This window comes from Temnothorax curvispinosus, unplaced genomic scaffold (assembly GCF_003070985.1).
Source record: "Temnothorax curvispinosus isolate PA1 unplaced genomic scaffold, ASM307098v1 QBEX01007285.1, whole genome shotgun sequence".
NCBI classification, from domain to species: domain Eukaryota; kingdom Metazoa; phylum Arthropoda; class Insecta; order Hymenoptera; family Formicidae; genus Temnothorax; species Temnothorax curvispinosus.
In genome coordinates, this window is record NW_020217065.1 from 1471485 (window position 1) to 1497820 (window position 26336).

The 26336-nt window shown below is 37.4% G+C and overlaps 1 protein-coding gene across 9 annotated transcripts in view; it reads left to right on the forward strand.

Annotated features, from left to right (window-relative positions):
• LOC112456887 (nucleolysin TIAR) overlaps window positions 1-26336 on the forward strand; it is a 529776-nt gene that overhangs the window by 433973 nt on the left and 69467 nt on the right. For all 9 annotated transcript variants that reach the window (XM_025019673.1, XM_025019671.1, XM_025019672.1 and 6 more), the window contains one exon: window positions 3679-3766. In XM_025019673.1, the coding sequence (XP_024875441.1) occupies window positions 3679-3766 (88 nt within the window). The remainder of the gene's footprint in view (window positions 1-3678; window positions 3767-26336) is intronic.

Consider the following 26336-nt stretch of genomic DNA (forward strand, 5'->3'; position numbering starts at 1 on the left):
ATAAAAAATGACCGCGTCCCCAAATGTTAAATAATCAACTAATTTGTAGAAAGATTACTCTATGCATTCAAAATATAAGAAAGATTTTCCCTAGTTATGCGCGTATTAAAGGAATTCATTTCGTAAAGAAAATCAAGCGACACGCTGCATGCAAAATTAAACGGCCTTCCCTTATTATTAGCTCAGCATATACTTTCCCGTATACAACTTGCATACACACGTCGTAAACATGCAATGTGCATACGTACACGCATGGCACGCGGGCCGCGCTGCTTCTATCGCGATTTTAGTAACCTTATTTCATAATTCATCAACGTTTAAACGTGATAATATGTCAGGATCATGACGATGACGGTGACAATAATGATGTTTTATATTCACTATCGAAATTACCGTTGTCGGCCACGTCGATGATGGAAGTAACGCTCATTTCAAATGAAAGCATCATTCTGTCGACTGGTAGGCATGTGAAAGGGAACGAGAGAGAGAAATGGGGGAAAGGGATGGAGAGAGCTGCAATAATAAATGGCGCTCCATTAGTCCCACTTTATTGAAAACCGTGGGCCACGTTTTAACCACCAGACGGTGGGCGAGCCATGACGCGTGACGTCATCATCGGTGATCCTTTAATGCCTGGCATCTTTTTCATGCTGCGCCTTTTCTGCATTCACCCGGGCCATATTTCAACAGACCTTCTCCCTACGAAATCGGATCTTGCCAACTATTTACTACCGGATAATATCGAATTCGATGGATTTTGTGAAATTTCGTTGAAAGCAAACCGATTCCAAAACCACTTTTGCGTAAGATCCCCTTTTGGTAAAATTACGTGATATTTGATCTTTTTTGATTCACGGGAAAGATTTCAGTCTTTTTAATCCTTTTGAGCTGTATGAATGCGATGCTCGCTGAAAAATTCAGCAGACAAGAAAAATGCATGGATAATTTAATCAACTAAGAAACCTGCAGCGTGGATGAAAAGAACTGTGTCAAGCAAGACGTTTCATGAAATTCTGCTTTAACAATATTTATCAATAGCAAAAAAACCTTTCTTATCATCAGAAAAAAGATGTTCCAGTATCGGAATATTCATTAAAATTGTTAGTACGTAACAAGAATTTTAATTGTGAGTTTATAAATATTTGTCACAACATCCTATACACAGAACATTAGCACATACATATTACATATATTGCCTATTATCATACATTACATCTATTATCATACATATTACACTATCTTTAAAAAAACAAATATTTTTGACACAAAATAGTTTATACCGTAAGCCGTAACACATGTAATATCTATTAATATATTCGATATATTACTGAATGAAAAGCACAAGCATAATATTTTCATATATAAAGTTTCAAATTAAAGGCGAATAATCTCAATTTTATTCAGAGCTAAATCTTAAATCTCAAGAGATGTCAAAAGGAAGAACTTAGTTGTTGATACGGGACGATTGTATGGGAATCTCGGACATCTGTAGGCAAGATAAACTTTCATCAATTTCCTGTTGATATCCTAATAGCGCCAAGATCCTGGCGCGATGCGACGGTGTCGACTTGAGTTGATCGGGAAGGAAGAAGATGATGAGGATCGGACTAATTCACGAGAATGGACCGCTGTGTGTGCCCACCGGAACCTCCAACCGGCAAGGATAGACTATCAAACCGATTGTAATCAGACCACCCTCCGTCTCCGACAGAGAAGAGAAGTCCACTTCTATTTTACCCTTCTATACTTTCCAGTGATAGCATACTCAGTTCGGAGTAACTGATGCCGCTGGTAGAGACCTTCCGGCGGTAACTCGATTTTCGACTACTCGTCTTGATCTATTCCTACATATCAGCGTGAATGAAACCGTATCGAGTCGGAGTGAGGAGATGTGGATAGGAGAAAGGTGAAACGAGAGACCAGAGAAGAGAGGAGCATATTTTATCGAGCCGATGCGAGGCTGTACCGCAACTCCACGACATGCACTCGACCGCACGACTGTATGCGAATCGATAATTTATCTCCCCTCCCCCTCCCCCCCAAAGCTTACTTCGCACACCGTTTCGTTGCACTCATCCGACCGACTCTAAACGTGGAATCGCACAGATTTTCGCGGGAGAAAAAAAACCGGCGTGTGTGATTAACGGAGATTACTGGCGCTTAATTCGATAAGGTGATCAAATTAATTTATTTAGAATAAATGAAGCATATCTTAAAAAATGCACAATAAAGCGACACAATTAAATGAAATAACTTATCAAATTAGCATTGTAACAAATCGGCAAATTTACCACGTCTTTCGTTAGATAACGTAAATATTATTTATTTCTATTCGATAAAATATCGTTACTTCACATATTAAAACTACTACGATGTCCAAAGCGATCATTACATTATCAATCGTATCTCAATTAGCGAAGAATGCAAACGCGTTTAATACAAACGCATCCCTGTATCAGAACACTATAATCCAACCTTATAGAATAACATTAATGGACGTCATGTCGTTATACGAGAGACTGGCTTCGAAAATTCGATGCAACACTTCACAAATAATAAATGTTTGCGTAATATTATTTAACATAACATTATTCTGTAATCAGCCATCATTACAAATTCTCATTTTCTTCCTTCAATGAATAACGGTATTGTTCCATGCGATTACCAGAGAGTTTTAACACATAAAAACCATGTATAATAATTTATAATTAATCGTTATATTTCCGCAAATTCACGGGTTCTGTTCTTCGGGATTGCAATATAGTCGATCGATACAAAATGGTCGTGATTAATAATCACTTATTAATAATTATCCTCTGTTTTACGTGTTTCACGATCTGTAACATTTGTTTAAAAACAGATACAGTTAGTAATTATTTATCATCGCTAACCGGTCTGTATTCATGTGAGAAACGATTTAATTATACGAATGTGTCTTCATCAACCTCTATTCTCCGACGAGTTATTTTGAAATGTTCATCTTAGAGGTTGCATCTTATGTATTATGAAAGACCTTTGATTGCATTGAATAGCATTTTCGCGCTAAGAGTAATTTCCCGCGATCCTTTATTTTCTTTGTATTGTGCCAGATATTTTAAACGGAATCATGACACCGTTAGCGAAGGAAAGTGCGCATTAACAATTGAATTAAGTGATATTCTCAGAACAATTAAACGTGTTATTTATTCAGTGTTTATTGCGATTATAAATATAAATCTTGCAGATAATAGCTCACGTTAGAAAGACAATATAGTCGAACGGACAACATAAATTACATTAAATTTGGCAATTAATGACTTAATTTTGTTAAAAATTGCATCGCGATCTTCTGAACGGTTCTCTCTTTTGCTTTTACGTATAGATAAATATAATAATTTTCAAATGTAAATGTCAAAAACACATTAATTACTCCTTTATCACGTTACTGAATTTTTATCTACATTTTTGGACTATTGATAGCGGAGCTTAATCACAGAGATATATGTTTTGAACCATGTATAACGAAATGAATATTTCATATCTAGCTTTGCGTCCATTAAAGCTCACGGCACACTCGTTGCAAAAATTAATAATGTTGAATGTAATCATTATTATTTTCGATCGCAATTCTCTTAGCAACGAAATCATGTTTTTTTCCCCATCAAAATGAGGTCTAATCATCTCCTTTTTTTGTTTCAGAACACTATCACATATTTGTTGGGGACCTGAGCCCAGAGATCGAGACACATACCTTAAGGGAAGCGTTCTCAGCCTTCGGAGAGATCTCGTAAGTCCTCTTAATCTTGCTCATTAAAGACGACTTACCGTTCTACTAGAGTTATATGAGCGATAATATAACGTCACCATAAAACGATAACATAATATCACTAACGACCTCTCAAAGATGCAAAGTAATCTAATCTTGGATCTATAAAAATTAATGAGAAATTTACATATTACTCTTTTCTTTTGTTCGTGAACCTAGTTAATAAAACTACATAATTAATTGATTAACAAAATCTCATAAGACACATTGAACGTATAAAGAATATTTAAGAAAACGTATCGGCATTTATGGTAGTAAAGAGTAGAAAATAGTATATTTGAACACATCATCAAATATTTTAGCCCAAAAATATTTAACATTCTTTGAATTTTTTTCTTTCTTGTGTACCGTAAAAATATCAGTTAAAAAATACTGTAAATCTTTTACGTTGTATATTTAAGTTGTTCAAATATGTCTCATGTGTTGAAACAACTCTCTTCATCCTACTGAAATATATAAACGTCATAAGTGCAAAAACAATATTTATGTAGAAGACTCACGCGCGAGTCTTCGCGACACACTGTCGCGAAGTCGCAAATATTCACAATCTTAACGCTTCTGTGGAAATGCAATTTATAAAAACGCAGTACTAACCAACGGCTTTACTGAAGAAAAGCCACCGCGCTGGAAAACGTCAGTGCCGACAATAAATAGACATAATCAAATCCCTAGAAGTTGCAATAGAAGGAAATCCGGAATATTTCGTTTTATCAACCGGCTTCGTAAGTTTATTACACTTTTAACGACCTTCGCCCTCTCGTCCTAACTGAGCTGTTTTACGAGTTTCCATCATCGTCCGACGTTTCACGATGCACCGACGCGAACAATAATAACGCATATCTCTGCGATCGCGCGGCAAGCTACCACGAGTCCTGTGACCTTGCGCTCCGTTAAACTCGCCGGTCGATAGATGCATGACGATAATATCGCAAGCACCGATACCCTTCGAAGTCGGGCTCGAGCTGCGAGCTGCGAGCTGGAGGTGAAGTCGCGTCAATCTCCGCAGTCTTGATCGATTGTATCGGTAAACCAGTAACGCTAAGCCGTGTGTATTTATGCAGCAGAAACCAGCACCGGAGCTGATTTGACCGCGTTCCTACAGATAACATTTAAAGAACATAATTAATCCTCCGTGAGTTCAGCGCAATTGATTGATCACGGATGGAATACTCGAATGCTTGCTTTTTGTTAAAATATTGTCAACAATTAACAATTTGAAATAATAATTGAACATGAAAGTCTAAATATTATAATTGTTCTATTTTTGACATATTTAAAACTTTTAATATTATTATTTTTATTATATATTAAATAGACACAACTAAAAAAATACTGCTTGTAGGTATAATTTAACGTGATCATGCTCTCACATACCTATACACAAATAGCCAGATAATGAAAATCACCTTCACTTGTAAAAGTAAATTATCATACACCAAGGATTCGTGGTAGTCTAAGAATAGGCATAATCAGTGGCAGAACTTCGATTTCGCAAGGAAATTACTTGAGCAAAACAAAAGGAACATATTGAGCTTGCATTTTGCGAGCATGCGAAGTGTCAGTAAGCCCGCGCTCTACATCGATTGTATCTGCAAACCAGTACGTTACGCCCTGTGATTTTACGTGACGAAAGTCAGGGACAGTATCGCGATTTCGCGCCACGATATACATCGTAAAAGAAATGGACGAAATAAATGGAGTCGCAACTACTTGATGTTATTACTTTGTCCGAACGTTTGCATTCGCATTAATATTCTTTGAACGAATATTTGTGGTTAATAACAACTTATCATCTCTCGGGCTTTATCATCTCCCTCTATATCTCACGTGAATTAAGAATCTCAATCCGTAAAAATCGTAAAGGTAGAACCGCTTCTTCTGAAGCATAGATCTTCGTATCCGTTTTCTCGTGCGGCAAGAAATCTCCATTCGGATTTCGCATCCTGATTTATTCTTGGCTCATGCAGATGCACCCACTTCTGCGCCCACAAAACTTCGCGAGTATTTGCTCGATAGAGGAAAAAAGGGGAATCGCCGAGCGAGGTATCGAAATTTCAGATTCCAATCTAAACTCGGCCTTCGAACGACAACCATGTTCGGGTAGCGAAACAGCTGGAAGTAGGTACAGTTTGCGCCGTTTGGCACAAGAAGACGGCAGAAAAATGGGCCCTCTCTCTCCCCTCTGGAAAAATCGATTCAAACTCGCTCCACGAGTACCTAAGCCGCGCTTTAAAAAGCTAGTGAAAAATTGCCAGCGGTTTTCCTCTTTTATTTTGTTTTCCCCCAGCCCCTTCCTTTTTCTCTCCTCTACCAATGCTCCTCACGCCTCTTCTGTGCTCCCCGTTCAACGCTCCTTTCTCCCGACCCCAGGTACGCTCTTCCTTGCCTCAAATGGTTTATCCCGGAAAGGCCTGCCATGCTTCGTTCCTTACGCGATAAACATTCGTGATTAATTATGTTCTTAGTGCGATACATTTGATCGAGATTGATATTATACCAACGAGAAACTGTTGTGTGCGTAATAGCCAGTATATTAGAAATAACAAAGGCAAGTCTGTTGAAATTTACCCTTTGATACAGCGTCGTTTGACTTCCTACGACCTACAATAATAAATGCAGCTTGGAACAGCGAGTTATCACAAATTTATATCGATATTCTATGCTAAGCAATTTCACGATTCTTATATGTACATGCCGGTCAGCGTATTTCCTTCAAATATGAATAACGCCATGCTGGCGAATATCGCTTGCCAAGCGTGAAACGCGGTTTAGCGCTTCTGCTTTTCGGGCAAACCTTTATGAATATTGCACCATAAATTTTAGTTTTATATATATATATATATGTATATAATATGTACGTGATATATATATATATATATATATTTTATACATGCTGGTGACCCATCATCGCGAAATATCATCATGAAATACGTGATCGTTTTCTTTATGTTCTTGCATAAACTGGCAACGTGAGAAGATTACTTATATCCTTTCCGAAAATACACTGTATCATATCATTCCTTAATTATAATAAGTTTTTGCATGAAAAGTAATATAATCCTTATATATATTTTTTTTAAATATTTAAATAAAGTATTTTGTATTTTACAGAGCGTAACTTAAATCATTCAGCAACCTGAGTAGATTTTTATAAATAACTAATTTTATTTAATTATTATCATTGTCTCTTGCGAAATATATTATATATCTATTCAAAAATTTCTAAAATTAAAATATTGATAGTCAAAATATGTTAAAACAGAAAAAAATGTTTTGTTAAAAGAAGAAAATGAGATTCATGAGAAAAATAGTTTTAAAAAACTCAAATTGTAGAATACAATTTTCCAAGGCTTAAATACATCTATAAAATATTCTTTCATATTAAATATACAAAGCATAATTATATTTAACAATGGAATTTAATTACAAATTGCTGATGCGCCCGCTATCAATTAGAAATTTTAACAATGCAACTTGAAATTTTAACCACGTAAATTAATTATCGGTCATAATTCGCAAACGATGCAGCATCGAAACATAAATCGAAGCTTTTATCAATGTCACAATTACTGATAGTGCAGAGTAAAATGGGAATACTTTGAAAGACATATTAAAATGTGCTTAATGATGATGACTTTAACTCTTTTGTTCATTTAATCGTTTGATGCTTCCATTATATTAATATTGCATTACGCGATAAAGAGTAATCATTGTTCTCTCTCTTTCTCTCTCTTTCTCTCTCTCTCTCTCTCTCTCTCTCTCTCTCTCTCTCTCTCTTTTTCTCTATAAGAGTATGTATCGAAACTTAGAGATAGAATAGCTACTACAATGCGCGACTGCAATGACTACAATAGGAAAGGGATTTCTAGAATAGTCCATTCACGTGAGTGCGACAACTTGCTTCAACCTATGTCCACATTTGCATACGAGCACATTGTACTTGCACTTTGATTACTCAGATTCGAAGTAACCGCCAGCATCAAATAGGTTCGAGTAATACAAATTGAGTGACTTTAACATATTTTATACACTTTATATATAAATCACTGTACGAGTATGTAATTATCATTATTAATAATTCTTTATTATCAATAAGTATGAAATGAGAAGATACGAAAAATTAAAATAAAAGAGAGAAACATTTTATATATGCGCTAAGAAATTTTAAAAGTTAATATTAAATTCTTCTTATAGATACTCCAATAGCTGGATGTGTCAAGTTAAAAAAAAAGTTGCAATACAAAACTGATAATCAAATCTCTTTGTTATTCAATTAGTGCTATATGTTGTATGAAAAAATTAATAACAAATCAAGGAGACGTTTTATGCAGGAATACAATACAACGCATATTAGTTACTCAAAGAAGCAATTCATGCATGTTGCTCTCAAGATCGCCGCTTATGATCGCCCGTTTTGGGCATTTCAGTACAGCGTTAGGCCGTTAGTGTCACAGCTTGATCTCAGCGGAGAACCAAAGCTCGCTTTCAGGTTTAAATGGTGGTTAAGTAAGCTGCACGGTCGCCTCGCTCTTCTCGGTTGCCCTTTGCCGATATACCAACCATCTAATATACACATTCACGCCGGGACAGGCGCGCTGCCATTAAACGTGCCCGCACACTTGCGCATGCAAACGTTACTAACACATTTCCAGAGTCCAGCGCGCATATATCCTAACTTATGATACACGAAGGCGTCGTTATAACCGAGTCTCCCTTACGCTTTCGTATCACTTCTCCGCCACCTCCTTCGTCCTACCATTTCGCACGTCCCACCACCGCCATCCAGTTTTAATCCATAGATCTAGGGAACGGAGAGAGAGAGAGCGCGGAAGGAACTACCGGGCGCCGTCGAGACCGTCGGCGCAGTCTGCTTGGCAAAAGTATAACGAGTAGTAACCCGGCGTGTCCCTGAGCAGCGCCGTGCACATTGCCGTATTCGAGATTTCGTTATTAATATTTAACTACAGCGGAAAGATTAAAAAGTTTTAGGAATTTTAATATAGCCGTACCCCAGGGAGTCGTTTCCATGCTGAAACCTGCGCCAGGCGTTCACACGGACGCGCCACTGCGGCGGTCACGTGTGTGCGTGCAGTGGGCAACCACATGCGCGCACCGTGTAAATGCGTATACGCGATCCTACACGTGTGAAGATGCACGCGTATGCAACGCCTATATATAGGATGGATGCATGAGCGCCGTGCATGCACGCGCGTGAACACATTGATATTCGGCCGCGCCGTTTCTCACGGCGCGGCGCGGCTCGGCGCGCGGCGGCGCAGCGAACAGAATTTTAACGACCCTCGGTATCAATCTCTCGCGACGAGCGAATCTCGACTGACCGACCGATCGATCCCGATCAGCATCACGGTATATCTTGTTCGTTAACGCTCTATGGAACTGAAGCCCATTACATATAGTGCCAAGTATATCGTAGGACGAAACTCGCAATTTGATTTGCGTTGACGGACAGCGCGTCGACAGGCAAGCGCGTCTGACTGCGAACGTCCGACTTATCCGGCCTTTCTCCACTTAAGACATATCCCGGCCTCGCCGGGCCGTCGATCGCTCCTGGAGGTGCGCAAATCGTATATAAAGCTTTTGCGAATTACGTCACGCCAGTTTTCTATTGATCCTACGTATACAAGCTCTGTTTCAGCGAGGCATGCGTTTAGCGCTTATCGTACCCTTCACGCGTGATCTACCATGTATACAACGTGCGTCCGAATTAATATTTCGCTCGGGCGAGGTTCCCAACATGAATAACTGAAGAGTTTAAATGTCGAGAGTTCACTGGGTGTTGTTTTGTTGTTTTGGCCTTCCTGAACGACCTGTTAAAATGCTACATGCAATGCGTATCCCATATCATGGAAATATGTGTGCCGTAACATAATAGACTTAGTGTGTGATTGTCGAGGAAGATTAAACTTAATCCATGTACGATAATATTTTTGAAATCAGAATTTTAGATCAGCGATAATATTTTCTCCTGTGACTAAAGAGAACGAACCTTTTTCCAAACAAAAAATTTCACAAATATGACGGACAAATAGGTATATTTGAAACGATTGCATTTTGTTAAAAGTAACATGGTATTTTTTTAAAAGATAGCAGGATAGTATAGAAGTACATTAATGTGTTCTTTTTTACTTTTTGCTATATATATTATACCCAAGTGCACTTCCAATCATAATATGTGAGCTAATAAAAGCGACTGACGTTGAGGTAACCTTTGCGAAAATAAATGATATCGATTATATCATATACGCGTGTGATAATACCTGTTTTTTACTCTTCGTAACATTTAGAGTAACGTGACTTGGCTAGTTTAATCTTCCTTAGGAAAGATATCGTAAATAACAAGAAAACTATTTCAGCATAGTGACTGAAGTTATTTATTCGTCGCCGGTAACTTCGCTTATAAATTACGGTGAAAGCTTTGCATGTAAGAGTTAACGCGCCTGACGCCGATAATGATCGAAATATTTCGCGGTAGCTTTCCTTAAGAATTCGTCGGTGCTATTTATTCTTCGGCCCGGAGCCATAAAGAAGAAGCGTGTGAGATAGCGTCGAAAGGATAAAAAAGCATGATTGCTTTACTTTGCAGATCGTCGCCGTCGGTAGAGGGTAAGCGTAAAAAGAAGTGTTAGAGCGGGAGGCGGTAGAATGGGAGAGGTAGTGGCAAGGGCGGTTGGAAAAGTTGACAGCCTCCGAAAGTTTCGACACCCTGTAGGGAAAGAGACGGCTCGATTAGTTTGCAAACGACCGTAACTTTTGCTCGAGATCTTTATCCGTAAAAGTACAGACAACTTTCTCGTAGGCGACGGCGCGGCGGGAACAGGGGGGGGGGGCGGGCACAGGTAAGGGATACGGCTGGTTCAATTGTAATGTCGGGACATAATAATTCAGCTTTCACTGTCCCGTCCGGCGTTATTTTTTTTTCTCTCCTTCAAGCGCGTTCTCGTTTGCGCGTATTTCATACCTCTACCGCAACGACAGCGTGGCACTTAGACTTCCTTGCATTAGCGCAAAAGTAACTTCTAACTCTACCGTAATTTTTTCAGGATTATCAACGCGCACGTGGTCGACATTCGTGCTTGTCAGCCAAAAGCTTTTTAAAACTTCGTGAGAATAGTACGGAAGCGCGTCGCATCTAGAGATGTGCAAATTTTATGCGACAAAAAATGAAAAAGTTTCCCCAGAAACGGCATATAAATGTCAGTTTTTTTTTTCTTTGCTCCAGAGCAAACATCGTTACTGTGATTAATATAATTCGATTGTCGCTCGCGCAAACTCTTTTACCCTCTGTCTCTTTCTTTAATGTCTATTACCAGATGCTCTCATCCATTTCATTTTCCAATGCACATACCGGCTCTTATACTCAGTCCGTAAGAAAGACGAAGGGGATCAAAGCAACGACCCAACGAAATAGCTTACCCCACCGGATATCGAATTTCGAGGGTGGAAGAGAATTATTACTTACGAGCCTCTCGCTGGCTACGTACTTACTTACCTTCTTATTGGCTATCTGAAAGCAACCGAACATTTCTCATACCGGGTAAACTCCTATTTACTCGTCGATACATTTTATTCAATCCTAAAAGTAGCACGGCTCTGACATAAGCGAATGCCAGGAATTACGTTGAGTAGGTATGTCAGAGGAATTCTGAACCCGCATAGCGCTTACGCTTCAGCGGAAATTCCTGAAAATGTTACGATCTTCAAAAATCTTTTCCGGTGCGGCAGACGACGGCGTCGACGACGATATCCGTTTCGCAATTTTGTCACTGTCACGAATTCGTGCTAATGACATCAGATGCAATTCGCGCGAGTACCATGCCACCCGACAAAGGGTCTAACGTTTCACACTTCATCGCTCGCGTTAACGCCGCGGCGCGCAATTCTTGCTCGCGCAAATCCACACGAGATCCATATACTCACGAGTGTTGTTGCGAATGTGCGGTCACTTGATTTATTACCCCTCAAGATTATCACTCCCTTCCTGGAGCAGAAACCCGCCTCTTCTCTGACCTCTCAGTCTTTCTTCCTAGAAACCACCGTTACTCCTCTGAGTGGTTTGTGACTTCCTGGCTACGGTTTACGGACCGAGTCTACAGTTCGGAATTCTACGCGGAGGCTAGAGAATGAACATATAGATTAAGACCGTCCTATAATTCATGGATCACCGATAATCCGCTGATAATAAGCCTAAAATTTTCTAATCGAATGGATTTCAATCTTGTTAAGCTGTAACTTTTAATGGTATTACAGTATTGTATCGACCCTTTCTTTCCGTCTTAACTCGTATATCTGTTCCTATATTACACTAATTTCTTACAATATATATTATATTATCAACCATAAATCAAAATTGTTCCTGTCTGTAAAATTTCAATCATAAACAAATAATAATAAGTAAAGATAGGATTATTCCCATATATTTCTCGAAATAATTCTGTTTCCATCTCATCACCTCACGTGAAAAACTTACACGTCAATCTCGTTTTATCCGCGATAAATCCGGCGTATATTTCGTGCTCTAACAAATACATATGGTCGTTTTTCCCGTATTACCCGTACGGTTGCCCTTCTGATGCACAACGATAGCACGAGCGGCGCAGGACTACGTCGTAGAAAGGGTCGTCGAGAGCGATATCCCGTGAAATGATTCAGGGAAGTCGCCGAATAATGCGCCTCGCTGGTTCGGCGGTAGGCACTTAAAATCCGGAGACTGGAGTCCTCGGGCTCCGGCGTCCGGGAATTCCATCCCCGGATCCCGGGTACCACGGGTTATAGTAGTAATAGTAGCCGGTCGCTAGCGACCGAATCCGGTGAACGAGCGGTGCACTCGGACTTGAGACGTTGTCAGAGTTTAAATCTTACCTCTCTTCTCGCGCCTCCCACCGGGCTGCACCGGCGAGCGGATGCCCCGTTCCTCTCTTTATTCCCCTAACTTTCTCGCTCTAGAAGGCGGCCGCTCTTCGGTTCTCTCTCTCTCTCTCTTTCTCTCTCTCTCTCTCTCTCTGCCTCTACCCCATATAGCCCCTCGACAAACTGACCCCGTAAACTTAGCCTCGCCCCAGTCATCTTTCTCAACTCTCCTCTTACGTCTCGACCGACGCTTCTCGCCTCTCGGCAAATAGTCAAAGAGAATTCAGTCCAACGTAGCTGTGACATAGTTATGACCGCCTTTAACGTATCTACGTGCCATGGCATTCGAAACTGTCTCGCCTACCGTGCACGGCTTCGAAAATCTAGTGACCCTTGGCGATCATCATTTTACTTGCTGTCTGAGAAAGTGTCAATTGCACGCTGACTCGTGTAACGCGTCGAAAGGATATCAAATTTGCGCTTATATAACTTATCTTGACGCGAGGAGTCCGCGATTAGCTTTTTTTTTTGTAGACTATCCTGCGCAAAAAAGAAAAATTAATAAATATATAATCAATTTTCTCGCGCGTTCCGCCTGATGAATTTAAAACACCATCGCGATCTTTAACGTCTTTAACGTTCCGTAGACGGCGAAGGTAAGTACAGTACCTTCGTACTTTGCAAACTTCTTTCGGCACGGTGAACTTTCCTTCACTTTCCCGACTTCGTTCGCAACTTTCGAGATACTTCGCGTAAGCATTGCGCAGCGTCAGACCGTTGCGTACGGCTTTCGAGTAAACGTCTCGGGGAACGGACTATTCTTTCCATAAACAGTTTTCCGAAGAACTCAACCCGGAGATGCCGTAAGCGAAAGAGGGATGATGCTGCAGATGTGTAATGGCTGACTCCTGCAGTAGGAAGTATTCGGGATGTCGGATGTTCGGGTGAACTAGCCAAGCATATCCGAGGTGGAGGGTTTGGTAGGTAGGTCAACGGGTATGAAATTTCAATGAGGCTGCTACTCTACGTCGCCACGGAAGAATTCCCCCGGCGCGCGTATAGTCCACCAGGGTTAGAATTATGCTTAGAGTCTGAAATATCGAGCGACGGAAGAAGGGCGTGGAAAGCGGCGTGAGAGAGGAGAGCGAAACGGTGATGGGGGCGGAAAAGGAAGAGTAGAGACAGAGATCTAGTAAGAGGCTGCATCGTGCATTCTCTTTGTAAACCCTGCTAAGGATCTCTCCTGCCATACCCTCGCTATCCCCTTGCACAGATAGAGAGAAGATAGACTCGAAGTACATCCAAATACAACCCACGTACGAGTCTCGCTTTGAAGCTCAATATCTCGTTTGCCAGGAATCGAACCTGCCGAAATCAATGTCACGCGCAAGTCTTGTCCCGAAGCTCTCAGTTTCATTATCTTCCACCTATAACTTATTTGCCATTCAAGTCACGATCTTGACGTTCAAGATCAAACAAGTTAATACTTAGGTTTATACTTTAATTGAAACAATCGTCAAATTTTGTGGCATGTACCTTAGAAGCCGATCGACAAGTTAAACAGAAATCAATATCAAAAAATTGTATTCTCCAATCTTTTTAGTAGTACAGACAGTTACTATATTAAATATCAGCGAGGCATATATTTTAAGACGTTAATTTGACTATACATATTTTTAAATTAAAATTAGATATAGTTTGAACTTTCTCATTTTAAGCGTGGTCATGTTATCACGCAAATATGAAGAAAGTAATGCAAGAAGAGAAGCGATAAATAACAGAGAAGCAGAGAATAAGTAGAGAATATTAGATCTCAACTGTACAGTCAAAAATCTAGTATTCTAAAAAAATGCATTAAATTACAATCAATTTTCGCTGACGTTTATAAATATTATTAGACATCACGCAAATGTTAAATATAAAATCATGAATTGTTCAATATTTTGCTTGTGTATTTCCTCATAAATTTAACTTTAATTTAGAGTCACTATATAAAAAATAAAAAATAGTTTATGAACATGATTATAATAAATAAAAACCTTCAACACAAAGAATTGGCCACTATGACTAAACAGCACTATAGAAGAGCACTTTGCTCATTAGCTCATAAAAGTATACGTTCATAATGTATGCTTTCCTGCGAGTAGGCGCTTCAGGCACTTTGGCCGCTTTTTACTTGCTACTATCTTCTTCAGGCCCTCCGGCAGTTCCATTCTTTTTCTTCACAATATATAAATTGTTAGCAAATTTCTCATGATAGATATTGTGTGATAAATTAAAAAATTTGAAAGATACAGATTCAAGTTTTTATGATAATTATTCTTAAACATGTTCATATTGATGCTCTTACCGCGTTTCTGAAGAAAAAAATTATATCAAAACGATACATTATGACTTTGATTCTTATTTAAAATTTATTTTATAGTTGCTTAAACACGATTTTTCTCTCGTACAGTACTTATTAGCAGTAAAAGAAAAGCTAAAATAAACTAAGAACACCGTGTATATATGCTCGCACGCGCGCCCGAAAAAAATAACACAACAGACTCGGAAAAGACAGGAAAGACTAGGGTCAGTATCCAGAACTGTCTGCTACATCAACCTGCTGTACGCCTCGAGAGAGACGTCGCAGAGAAAGAACTACCTTTGAAAGTGAGTATATGCCGACGCTGGGCCCAAGTAAAATATTCAACTCACTCGACAGCACAACGATATGTATACGTTCTCTCTCATCTTTTCTCTCTTCTCCCCATTCTCTCCCCGGATTCTCCAATGGACAGTTCTTCTTTTCGGTCCTCGAATTCGACCGAGTTCGGGTACTAACTTTAAGAGTTAGCGATGCGCGATGAACTTTTTACTTGTACTTCCGTGTTAACGGACAACGCGAAGCATTGAATTCGAATTTGCGTTTGACTTGGTAGACTTAATCTGGATGAATTTCACGAACAGTTTATATCCGTGAAACGAGGCAATGATAGTATACAAAGCGATATTGCTCGGAACATTTTCTTCGATTATCGCAGCAAGAAGTAATAAAGATTATTCAGAGATATTATTTATAGAAACTTTTATACTCTACAAGCATTCTACTAATATCAAAAGTTTAATTGAACGGCTAACGATTCTTACTACGTACAGCTATAATACAATACAATAAAACAAATAATACAATAATACATAATCTTATATACAAAATATGTTGCGTGCAATTTATTACAATTAGAATTTACTAATCAGTTTTTTTACGATGATATCACTCAGTTTATTGAAATTTTGTTTGCCGTTATGTTTCTGAAGCAGCTCTATGTCGAGATAGATGCGAATTGATTTCTTCTCCCTATAGATGACTATAGAATTTCACATGACATACGAAAAATGATAGGAGGATTGGATATATTTAATAACATAAGAAAATAAAGTATTTTGGTAACATTGGACAGCCGATGAGGGTCTCCTATGTGAAAGATCATTATTTATCTCTCAACAAGCGCGAGGAGACTAAGCGATATTAATTTGTCAGAACATGACAGCAATCTTAATAAATACGAAACATATTGTATGAAAAGATTAATTACAAAATGCAAATAAAGTCAACTATAATCTCAATTTTTCAATATTATAAATATATAGATAATATCACATGTTAAAAACACATTATATATAAACTCTTGAGATAATTGCGCCTATAATAAAGACTCAACGGAAATAATTATGAAATAATTCCGCTTATTGATATTCAACAATTGTTAGTAACATAAAAAAGGTTCCGGTAAATGCATTCGCAAAATCTTTAAGGTTTAGAACACTATGAAATTTGATATCCGAACAAAGCTGAACGAGAGCTATATCACATTCGGTATATAGGAATGTTTAGCATGCTAGTGTGTCACGATATTAAATCGGCAATTCTTTTCCGCGAACGAAACGGCAACCGCAACCGGCTTTCGCCACGGCCACCGCAATACTCGACCAACTCGTTCGAACAAAGGCACTTCCGAAGAGAAGTCTACGAGCGTACGATGCGGAGGAGCAGATAAAGGTACCGATGGCGAGCCCGGGTATTCACGATCGGACGTAACACGTAAAACGATGCAGCACCAGAAACGGCGGCCTTTCTATGAAAGTGCCTTTCCCCGCTTTGCCAATAACGCACACTTCGCGCTGCACACAACTGTAACCGACGCGACTATACAGCAGATCGGGCGTAGCGAGTAAAAGGATAGAGAAAGCAGCTGCGACGAGACCAAGGGACATGGAAAGGAGAAAAGCGAAGGGCGTTTGATGGTGGAAGAGCGAAAGGGGGAAGAAGAGGGAAAGGCAACTCTTTGAAATACAAAACCGCGATTCGTATCGGCTCGTTGGTCGACCGACTGGGTAGCTCGAGGGGTTGAGACGTCCAAGCACCGGGGAGCTAGGATACGAATATTTAAATGCTGAGGTATTCGAAAAAGCTCTCCTTGGGCACTAACTATCGGCGTGGAGAGAGAGTCTTGAACGCGAAATAGTTGCAACTCGGATCTCTAAAAAAGCGGTCGAAATAAGGAGGTCGAGAGCCAGGAAAACAAAAGAAAAGAAAAAGATGGATGAAGTAAGGCAGGCAGGCGATTGTGATTGTTGCATCTCTCGCTGCATATAGGAACAGTCGCGAGTATCGTAAAGGTGAAAGTGAGATACGCTAAATGACTTGCTTGTAGGATACTCCTTCCCAAATCTTAAAAATGTATCTAAATCTTTTAATATAATTATAATGAGATAGTCACATACCATAATATGATGTATTGCTGTTAAATTATTTTATCTTTTTCTTTCTTTAAATTTAATTTTTTTTTTAGAATTATAATATACCTAATGATTTTTTTCCTTCGTGACTGATAAATTGATCAATTATATTTGGAAGTTGAAGCATATCTAATCATTAAAATGAAAATTTACATAATCGACTTATAAGAAGAAAAGTTTCTAACTTGATGTTGTAACAAGTAACGCTATAGGAATGTACGGCTATAAAACTCTCGTTTTGGGCAATCATTTTGTCCTGTTTTCTGTACAAACTTATTTTTGAACAAGAGCTTTATATCGCATCTTGTCTCGAGCTTTTGACCTTTTCATTCAAACCAGCGACAACAAAAGTAGAACAATACTTGTTACAATTGCTGGTACTTGTAACATTAATTACGCTACGTCACGGAATACGAATATTAGAACTTCTCAATACAGATAATACAGATACAATTATATGTATAATATATGAAGGAAAATGGTATGCCCTGATAACGATGATAAAGAATTAATATAAAAATTAATATTTTATTATTTGCTTTATGAGAGCATTGTGAATAATAATGCTATGGAAAAAGTAAATTTTATATCACAGTATAATATAATATTAATTACTATCGTATATAGTAATTAATAAATTACTGAATAGGACAATCAGAAATAGACGAAGAAGTACTTTTTATTGAATCTCAGAGAGATGTGACAATCAGTCATAATTGTACGATTCACAACAATGTTACTTAATTTCTTACAATTCTCTCAACTAGTTACAGAAATGTTTCGTTAAAAGAGATTGAGAGAGTAAGAGTGAGAGTGAGTTAGTAAGTGAGAGAAAGAAATAGATATATGTCAACATATATAGATATACATGCGATGTAATAGTAATGTAATATAATACAAATATATGTATATAAACGATTTTATTTCGCAGATGGTATGTATACATATATTGATTTCGACATTTTCCAAGCATTGGAAAAATGTATGAAGGTACAATTAATTTGTATAGATAACATACATGTCAAGCAATCAAATTTATCATTGCAATATTGCAACATTTTACTATACACTGAAATGTCCGCTTTTGAAGTATACAAAATGTAATAATGTTCTCTGATGCTGAACTTTTTTCGTCTTCATTCTTTTTGTTACCGCTACGGTACTACTCACATTAAGATCTGAAGCACCTCTCATCTAGGTCCCTCTTGGAAACTATACAATTTCGAAGAGCAACGTTACCCATTTCACCTTCTTCACAGTGAAACGTTGGATGTATCATTCTTTATTTACAAATCTTTGCTGACCGCAACTCTCTAACGTATTATGTAAAATATAGGCCGGAAATTTCAATGTTTATAAATCTAAGAAAGATTGTCTCAAATTTCTTGTAAATCAAAAGAACCACTTTATTCAAAATATATTAAATATCTTCTATAAGTACACATAATAATCTCGATAAATTGCAAAAAGCAAATAAGATCGCGATAATTAATGTTTATGAATTACAGTCGCAAAATTCCTGTACACTTTATAATTGCATATAAAACAAGATAATTATTACAAATTTTATTCACTTTAATAATTTACGTAAATCTAATATATTTTGTTACGTATTATTGTTGGTGATTAAATCAAATTATAAATCCACCGAACACTAACTAGTTTATTCCATTTTCGCAATCAATGATTGTTAAATGGATCGTTAAATTACTTTGTACTTATTGATCAATTTTTAGAATATTACGATAACGGTAAAAACCGATGCTCTCCAGAGAATCATTCACTCTCTCTGAATTGTTTAACCATAATGTTTCACTAAATCCCTGGAGTTCCATCGAGGTATGGTTTATTATTACAAGTATCGCAGTATATAAAAGTTCTCATGATAATATTTCCGAAGAAGATAACGCGAGAAATTGTATCTGCAACTTTCTTGATATTTTTAATTTAACGGTTATCGACTTTGACATATATATAAATAATTAAAATAATTCTAGTATTGATTTTGTTTTAAAGTTCAGATTGATTTTAACTTAAAGTTCAGACTGTCTACATTATCTTATTATTAGATTGCTAAAATATTGAATTGAATTACACAGTATCTAAACACTTAATAAAACATAATGAACATCTTGCACATATACTATTAGAATTATTTACATATATAAATGTCTACATAGATTCAGGTTTTTCTATTATTGTTAGATCAATTGAATTCAATTAATTGCTTATGTTTGTGTTATATTTGAACCTATGTAATGTATTATTTAACAAGCTATTTTCTGTTTTCATATTTGTGTATATCAAAAGTTACGCAGCGTAAATCTCATAATAAAAGACGCAAACCTAACGGAATTTATATTTGTACCTCATTTTCCATGATGACGAAGGCCGCCAGACGAGGGTTACGCCGAGTAGGCGGTCCATAGTAGATATAAACTCATATTTTGGTCACTCCGGCGAGCTTTAATAAAGAAAGCTCCCTTTCCACGACGCAGACAGGCCGATGAGAGGCGGTGTACCGTGAATCGCTATATAGATACCCGTAACTGTCAGTGAGCTACACGGTATACTCTCCTTCGCTATATATGACATTCCATATACATACACATAAACGACATATATAAAAGGGAAGAGGGTGGCCGAAGGACTAGGCCGGAGACGTACCCGGAGAGAGGATGGGATAGGATGAAGTAAAAAAAGAAGGAAAGAAAGCAGTTCTGAAATAGCACGAGAGGGAAGAAGGATATCAAGGCGCCCTTGAAATGAGGGTGAGGCGTTGCCAGTCATAGTCGAGATGACCCATCCCCCACAAGAGGCCGTGGGTTTGCAATATTAGTTTCCACATTTTGAAAAATCCCGTCATCTGACGCGATCCCGAACTCTCTTATTATATCCACGCGAACCATCGCCATCCTCCGCCACACTCACACATCGGCCCTATTTCACACTAGCACGCTCTACGCGCGTTTCAACCTATATTGTTATTTGCATACCCGCCACCCGCCACGGTCTGCATGAATATGGATGTGGATGTGGATGCTCAACGTGCAGCCTCGCACACTGAAATTTCGGCGAGGTCTTCGTCGGAATTTCAGGTCGTAAACGTTCGTCGTATTATACGTACACAGGTACGTAGATCACGTGTATAGCGACGTACAAACGCGTCCCGGGGCTCTGTCGAAGCGCCCGCTGCTTTTCGCGTTTAACGGCCGAGCGTTTCCTTCTATCGTGATCTTAGAACGAGGCTCGGAAAGGCTCGAAAGATACAAAAAGCTCGCTTGTCAAAGTCGTTAATTAAGTGTATTAAAGAAACCGTGACTATGTGCTTCCGTATGTAAAACAAATTGATATTTCAAGTCCAAATCAATAATGTTTGATTTGCAAAGTTCCCAATAACAAGTGATTAGAGATCGCTGCGACATTGTTCTTTCTATAACGTATTTTTCAATTCAAGTTTCTGCGCGGAATTTAAATATTTTAAAAGGAGAACGAGAAATGTAATCCACACATACTTTAATTTTTATACATTTCTATAATTTAGTAATTTCTTAAATCTTAGAATCATTATTGGATTATTACTGGACATTGAAAGATTCGGTTTTATTTATTCTGCAAACTTTATTTTATGGATTTACTGATCTTTCATTTAGTTGAAGGAAATATTGACCGAACTTTCCGACGCATGAAACTTGCAAGGAGAGCTTCGTACGTTATCTGAATAAAATCTTTATGTTACTATATTGTAAAAATAATGGATTGTGTGTTTATATTTTTAATAATACTTGTATGAGAGATACCAAAAATAATAAAAATAAATGAAATTATTTCATTTATTCACTGAAATTTTTCTATTACATAGTCAGGTTATTAGTTAAAAAATTTACAAATTATGATAATTCGTTTTACAAGCGATAGAACAAAATGTCCGTTTAAAAAAAAAGTTAACGATAACGAGATAATAACAATAACTTCAAATATAATTACAAAAAGAGAATAGTACTAACTCCATTGTTAAAATAAAATTTTAACAAGTAAAACTTAGTCTCTATCTGTTCGCGTGAGATTTGACTTAATTTAAAATATGTGATTTAAGTTACAGTTAGGACAGTTAGGACGGTGAAAAGTTTTAAAGTTTTGAAACGGCACTGATGATATATGCACAATACAACTCCCGAAGCTTTTGTCTTGATTTTGTATGATGTGCAACAAATAACAACTAATAATAGTAATAATTTTTATGCATGTTTCTCTTTTATATATTATCAAATTTTCTATATGAAATAATAATTGTAAATAATAAACTTAAATAAATAAATGAATAAATAACTACTTTCGAAATTAAATTAACAAGTAACAAGTAAAAAGGTGGGTACTTTGAAAGTGCAACACGCGGTTAACAATGCGTAAGTTAACGTTATATGAACCTTTAATTAATTATGAATAAAACACATAATTATATACACTGGACTCTGCTTTGAGCAATCTTCAACGATGCTGTAACGGTTAAAATTAAAATAATCTCGTGTTCTCAGACGAGCAATAGGTGCGTACTGCCAGATTGGATGGTCTAAAAGCAGCGTGATTTTCCATGGGGAAATCTAAGTGAAATTTAGCTAATGATTATAGTAAATATAATATGATCGAAACAGAAATGGCAGATCAACAAAGAGAAGTAAAGTCATTCAGCCAACTAATCCAGAGAACGCGAAAGTAAAAATTGAAGTTACAAAAAACATCGAAAAGTAATACAATTCTTAAGCTGAGTTAGTCGATACAATTGAGAACAATGATACAGTCAAAGAACAGTCACGAGTTTAAAATCTTGTGACTTGTTAAATCTAAATAACAAATAAATAATAAACGTGTTCTGAAAAGCTATTGTCACATCCGAGGCGATTTTAACAATTTACCTAACCTATGACGATTGTGCGTAGTGGAAAAAAATACAAGATACTGGACCGATTGCTGTTGTACACGTATGTACAAAATTAATTGTGCGCACGTTTACCAAATTCAGTTGCGTAAACCGGTCCGATACACACGTCGGAAAATAGCTCGTTTGATCGCGCGCGAAAATTGCGAAACTGACTGACTGACGACGCGTTAGTTTTTCAACTTTTAACACTCTTTTTTAAGAATAAATGTTTACAGAACGAATTACATTATTGTTGCATAGTACTTATATTAGTAGATTACGCTTCATAATTAAAAAAAACCTACTTGTTATTACACAGAAAAGAGTAATGCTGCACGTAATTTAAAATAATCCACTTGTGTGATATATTTAAATTTATGCAAGCATGAAACACACATTCTAATGTAAATATATCTATCCATTAAAATATAAATTACAAGCATGAGAAATATTTCGATATAAAATAAAAAAAATGTTTTTACTGGTATTTTGTCGCTCTCTTTCTTTCCTCTCTCTTTCTCTTTCTCTCTGTGATATAATATATTGCCCTTTTCTGCGAATATTCTTTACCACTATCTCTTTGAATGTTCACACGGTCAGTAGTATATTCATATTTCAACTTCAAGAGCTACTCTTACTTTATCCCTGTTTCATATTTTCGTAACATTTTAAGTTCTCTCCCCGAGGGCTTGCCCAGAGGGCATTCAAAAGGCATACACTTCATTCCACTCCGCTTTATTCCATTGTTTTCCATCACGACTCAGTTCAACTATTCTCTCGGCTCGTGCATATGTTTTTCTGATGTATACATACATATACATTGCCTTACCAATATATTCAATCTATCAAAAAAGGGAAGATTTATTGAATATATTGTATTCTTCCATTATTTTTGTATCGCAGTGTGTAGGTTTAATTAAAGTTAATAAATAATAATATTACTTCGTATAATGCGTTTTCAACATCATACCAGAGTATTTCTTTTTAAAGTTTGCACAGTCGTTTCTCTTCATTTTATATTATATACCATATGTATATGTATAATTTAATTCAATGGAAATAGATATTTACACAGCATGGAAATTTGCACGGTAGTTGTTACCTAACTAAGTTGTAACTCACGGAGATATACCCACAATTATTTGTTCATGAAGCATTTTCAAGCGAGCCAGTTGTATTTACTGCACAGATATGCGATAGGAATGGATAACTGCAATAGAATGTATTTATTTATTATTCTTAAATTGTATATTTGAGAAAAACGTAAAAGAAGAGACAGAGCCCATTTTTTTCTATTTCAAGTAAGGTAATGTATGTAAATCTCTATTTGTATTCAGTAATATAAACGTAAAAATACATTTTTAATGATTGTCACGTTCTTAGGAATTCATATATGTATTTATTAATATCACATATGTATGATTAAAATTTTACGCGGTTCTGTGTAATCTGGTAAGAATATTCTTTTTTCGTCAATATATTCGCACAGCCATGAATCATGCTGTCAGCATATGTTAAGAAGGTACTGTCAGAATATATGTTACAAAAGTACCACTGAGATCATACTGGCATACATGAATTCCTACCTATCAACAGGTTGAAATAAATGGAGCCGACGTAAAATAAATTGGTACAGGTATAAGTATACACGATGTAAGGAATATGGCAGTTTCAAATATTCAGATTTATATTTCGAGGACGACATTAAGTATAAAGAGGCTAAGCATATAATTAATGATATAATTAAATATCTATAATTTTTGTGAATATACATGTAAAACGTTATATATTTTTAAGAAGAAAAATTTCTGAAAGAAAGCAATACCAAAAACTATGATACCACTAGTTATTTAATAATAAAAAGAAGTTTATTTAATAAAATTAAAGATTACTTCTATTTCAATATTTGTTCAATGTTTAAAATCTATAAATTTGTGTCATTTATAAACATTTCACGCTTACTCTATTTTAATTGTATAATTATTTTATAGTAATTATATAAATTTGTATATGTGAAATAATTATATATCTTGTGTTATATTATGCCATTATTGAAAATGGGGTAATCTCGTTCCATGGGAAAAAAAAAAAAACGTTGCGTCATTGAATAATCGTTTCAATTCCCAATTTTCACCTTCACTGTGGGTAACTGAGCGTAACGGGATATAGAATTTACGTCGACACAACACTTACGGGTAACAACGTTACTTCCGGATACACCAACCGCGACGCGTTTAGTTATCCCTGCCCGATAGTTTTTTTTTTCGCGCCACCGTGTATCGACATATATTCGAGGCGCCCGATGCCTCATGTAACAATTAGAATTGCGGGTGAGTTTGGGGCTGACCGCGACAAAGCGTGCACCAGCGAAGTATTGAGCCGTGTATTTCACAGTTTCTCCGTCCCTCATGTCCAGCCGCGCGCGGCTCTGTGTTGCACAGTGACATTCACAAATGGCACGCACACCTACACCCTTCATTCTCCGTTCCGGCCTTCCACGAGCCCATTCGCTCTTCCTGCAATAGCGGAGAGTTTGCACAGCTATATAGATATATTTGTGCCCCGTCGACCGTGTGCGCTAGCCCATCTGTACCTACATAACTGGAACCAATACCAGTCCTGAAACGCGAACTGAAACGACTTTCTCTCGCCGAGAGAACACATTGGCTTCGGTTTTGCATCGCGCCACGAACACACGGGAACGCTCAAATGGTTCGAAGCCGAAAAATCTATGGCGCCGTTTAAGCATAGCTCAACGTGTCTGCGGATCGAGCCATTCTGAACGGGATCACGTCACAGAGAGCTTTAATGCAAATTCATAAAACGCTAGGAACATGTGAAGTTTATGGAAGTTACTTACATTTGTCATTGGATTAAGCGACGAGTTATGGGAACTACTGATATTCATTTATCGGATTTGTATATGATATAGGTACACCGGAGAATTATGTTGTATGCTTCTGCGTCTTTCGAGCTTAAAGATTCTGCATTGAGGATATAATTCTTTGTCACCTAAAGCAGCAATGAAAGTAAAAGAAGCATTTAGATAAATTATTTTTTAATTGAGATTGTGCATATGGCATATGTGTAGTATGTTTACGAGTGCGCGAATTGTGGAATTTATTTGCAGCTTTATTCAACTCGAGTACACATACACTTTGACAGTCCTCTTTAAACTCACGCGCTTACACGTGCTCCGATATATGTACAACAAACATCACAAGTTATTCTCAACACTGGGACTGCATATATCAGAAGTTACTCCACTTGTGCGAATCGTATACGTGCACATCTTGAAACGCCGCGTATGGAAGTGCCACTTTGTGCCACTTAACTTATATCCCATTCTAACATATCGCTTCATTTGTCAACGTTTCTTGCGGGGCAATCGATATTGATTTTTGATAAGTCAATCGATCGACTCTCCCTATTTTTAGATGTGACATCGTTTTTCACAGGAGAATATTCTTATTCCGAGCAATGCGTCAGAGACACAAATCGGCCTAACCGACCCGGCATCTTATCTACTCAGGTTAGCGAATTTGTCACTATTCTTTTCTACACTGATGCATCTTATATAAGATCACGATATGCTGGATACGAGTTTGAAGGGATCAAGATTTGAGGGTGATTTACAGAGTACGGCGAATGAATGCGAATCTCTCGAGACTAAAGCTACATCCGTTCCATTCCTATGGCGACCCTCGATCCTGGTTTGTTTCAATATATCATACCTTCCTTACGCGTTCTGCTAAGAGCAACCCCCGCTGTTGTGTTCCAAGTACACATCCACGCTCTCCCTTGGCAGCACTTCCAATCTTCTTCGCGACATTTATGCCTCTCAAAACGTATTGCCGCGGAGTCGTGTAAACCGATACTCGTTTTACGACAAAAATCTATTCGATTTCGTACGCACGTCCGCAAACGCGAAAACTGAAATTCCGACTGCGCGTGATAGAGCAGAAC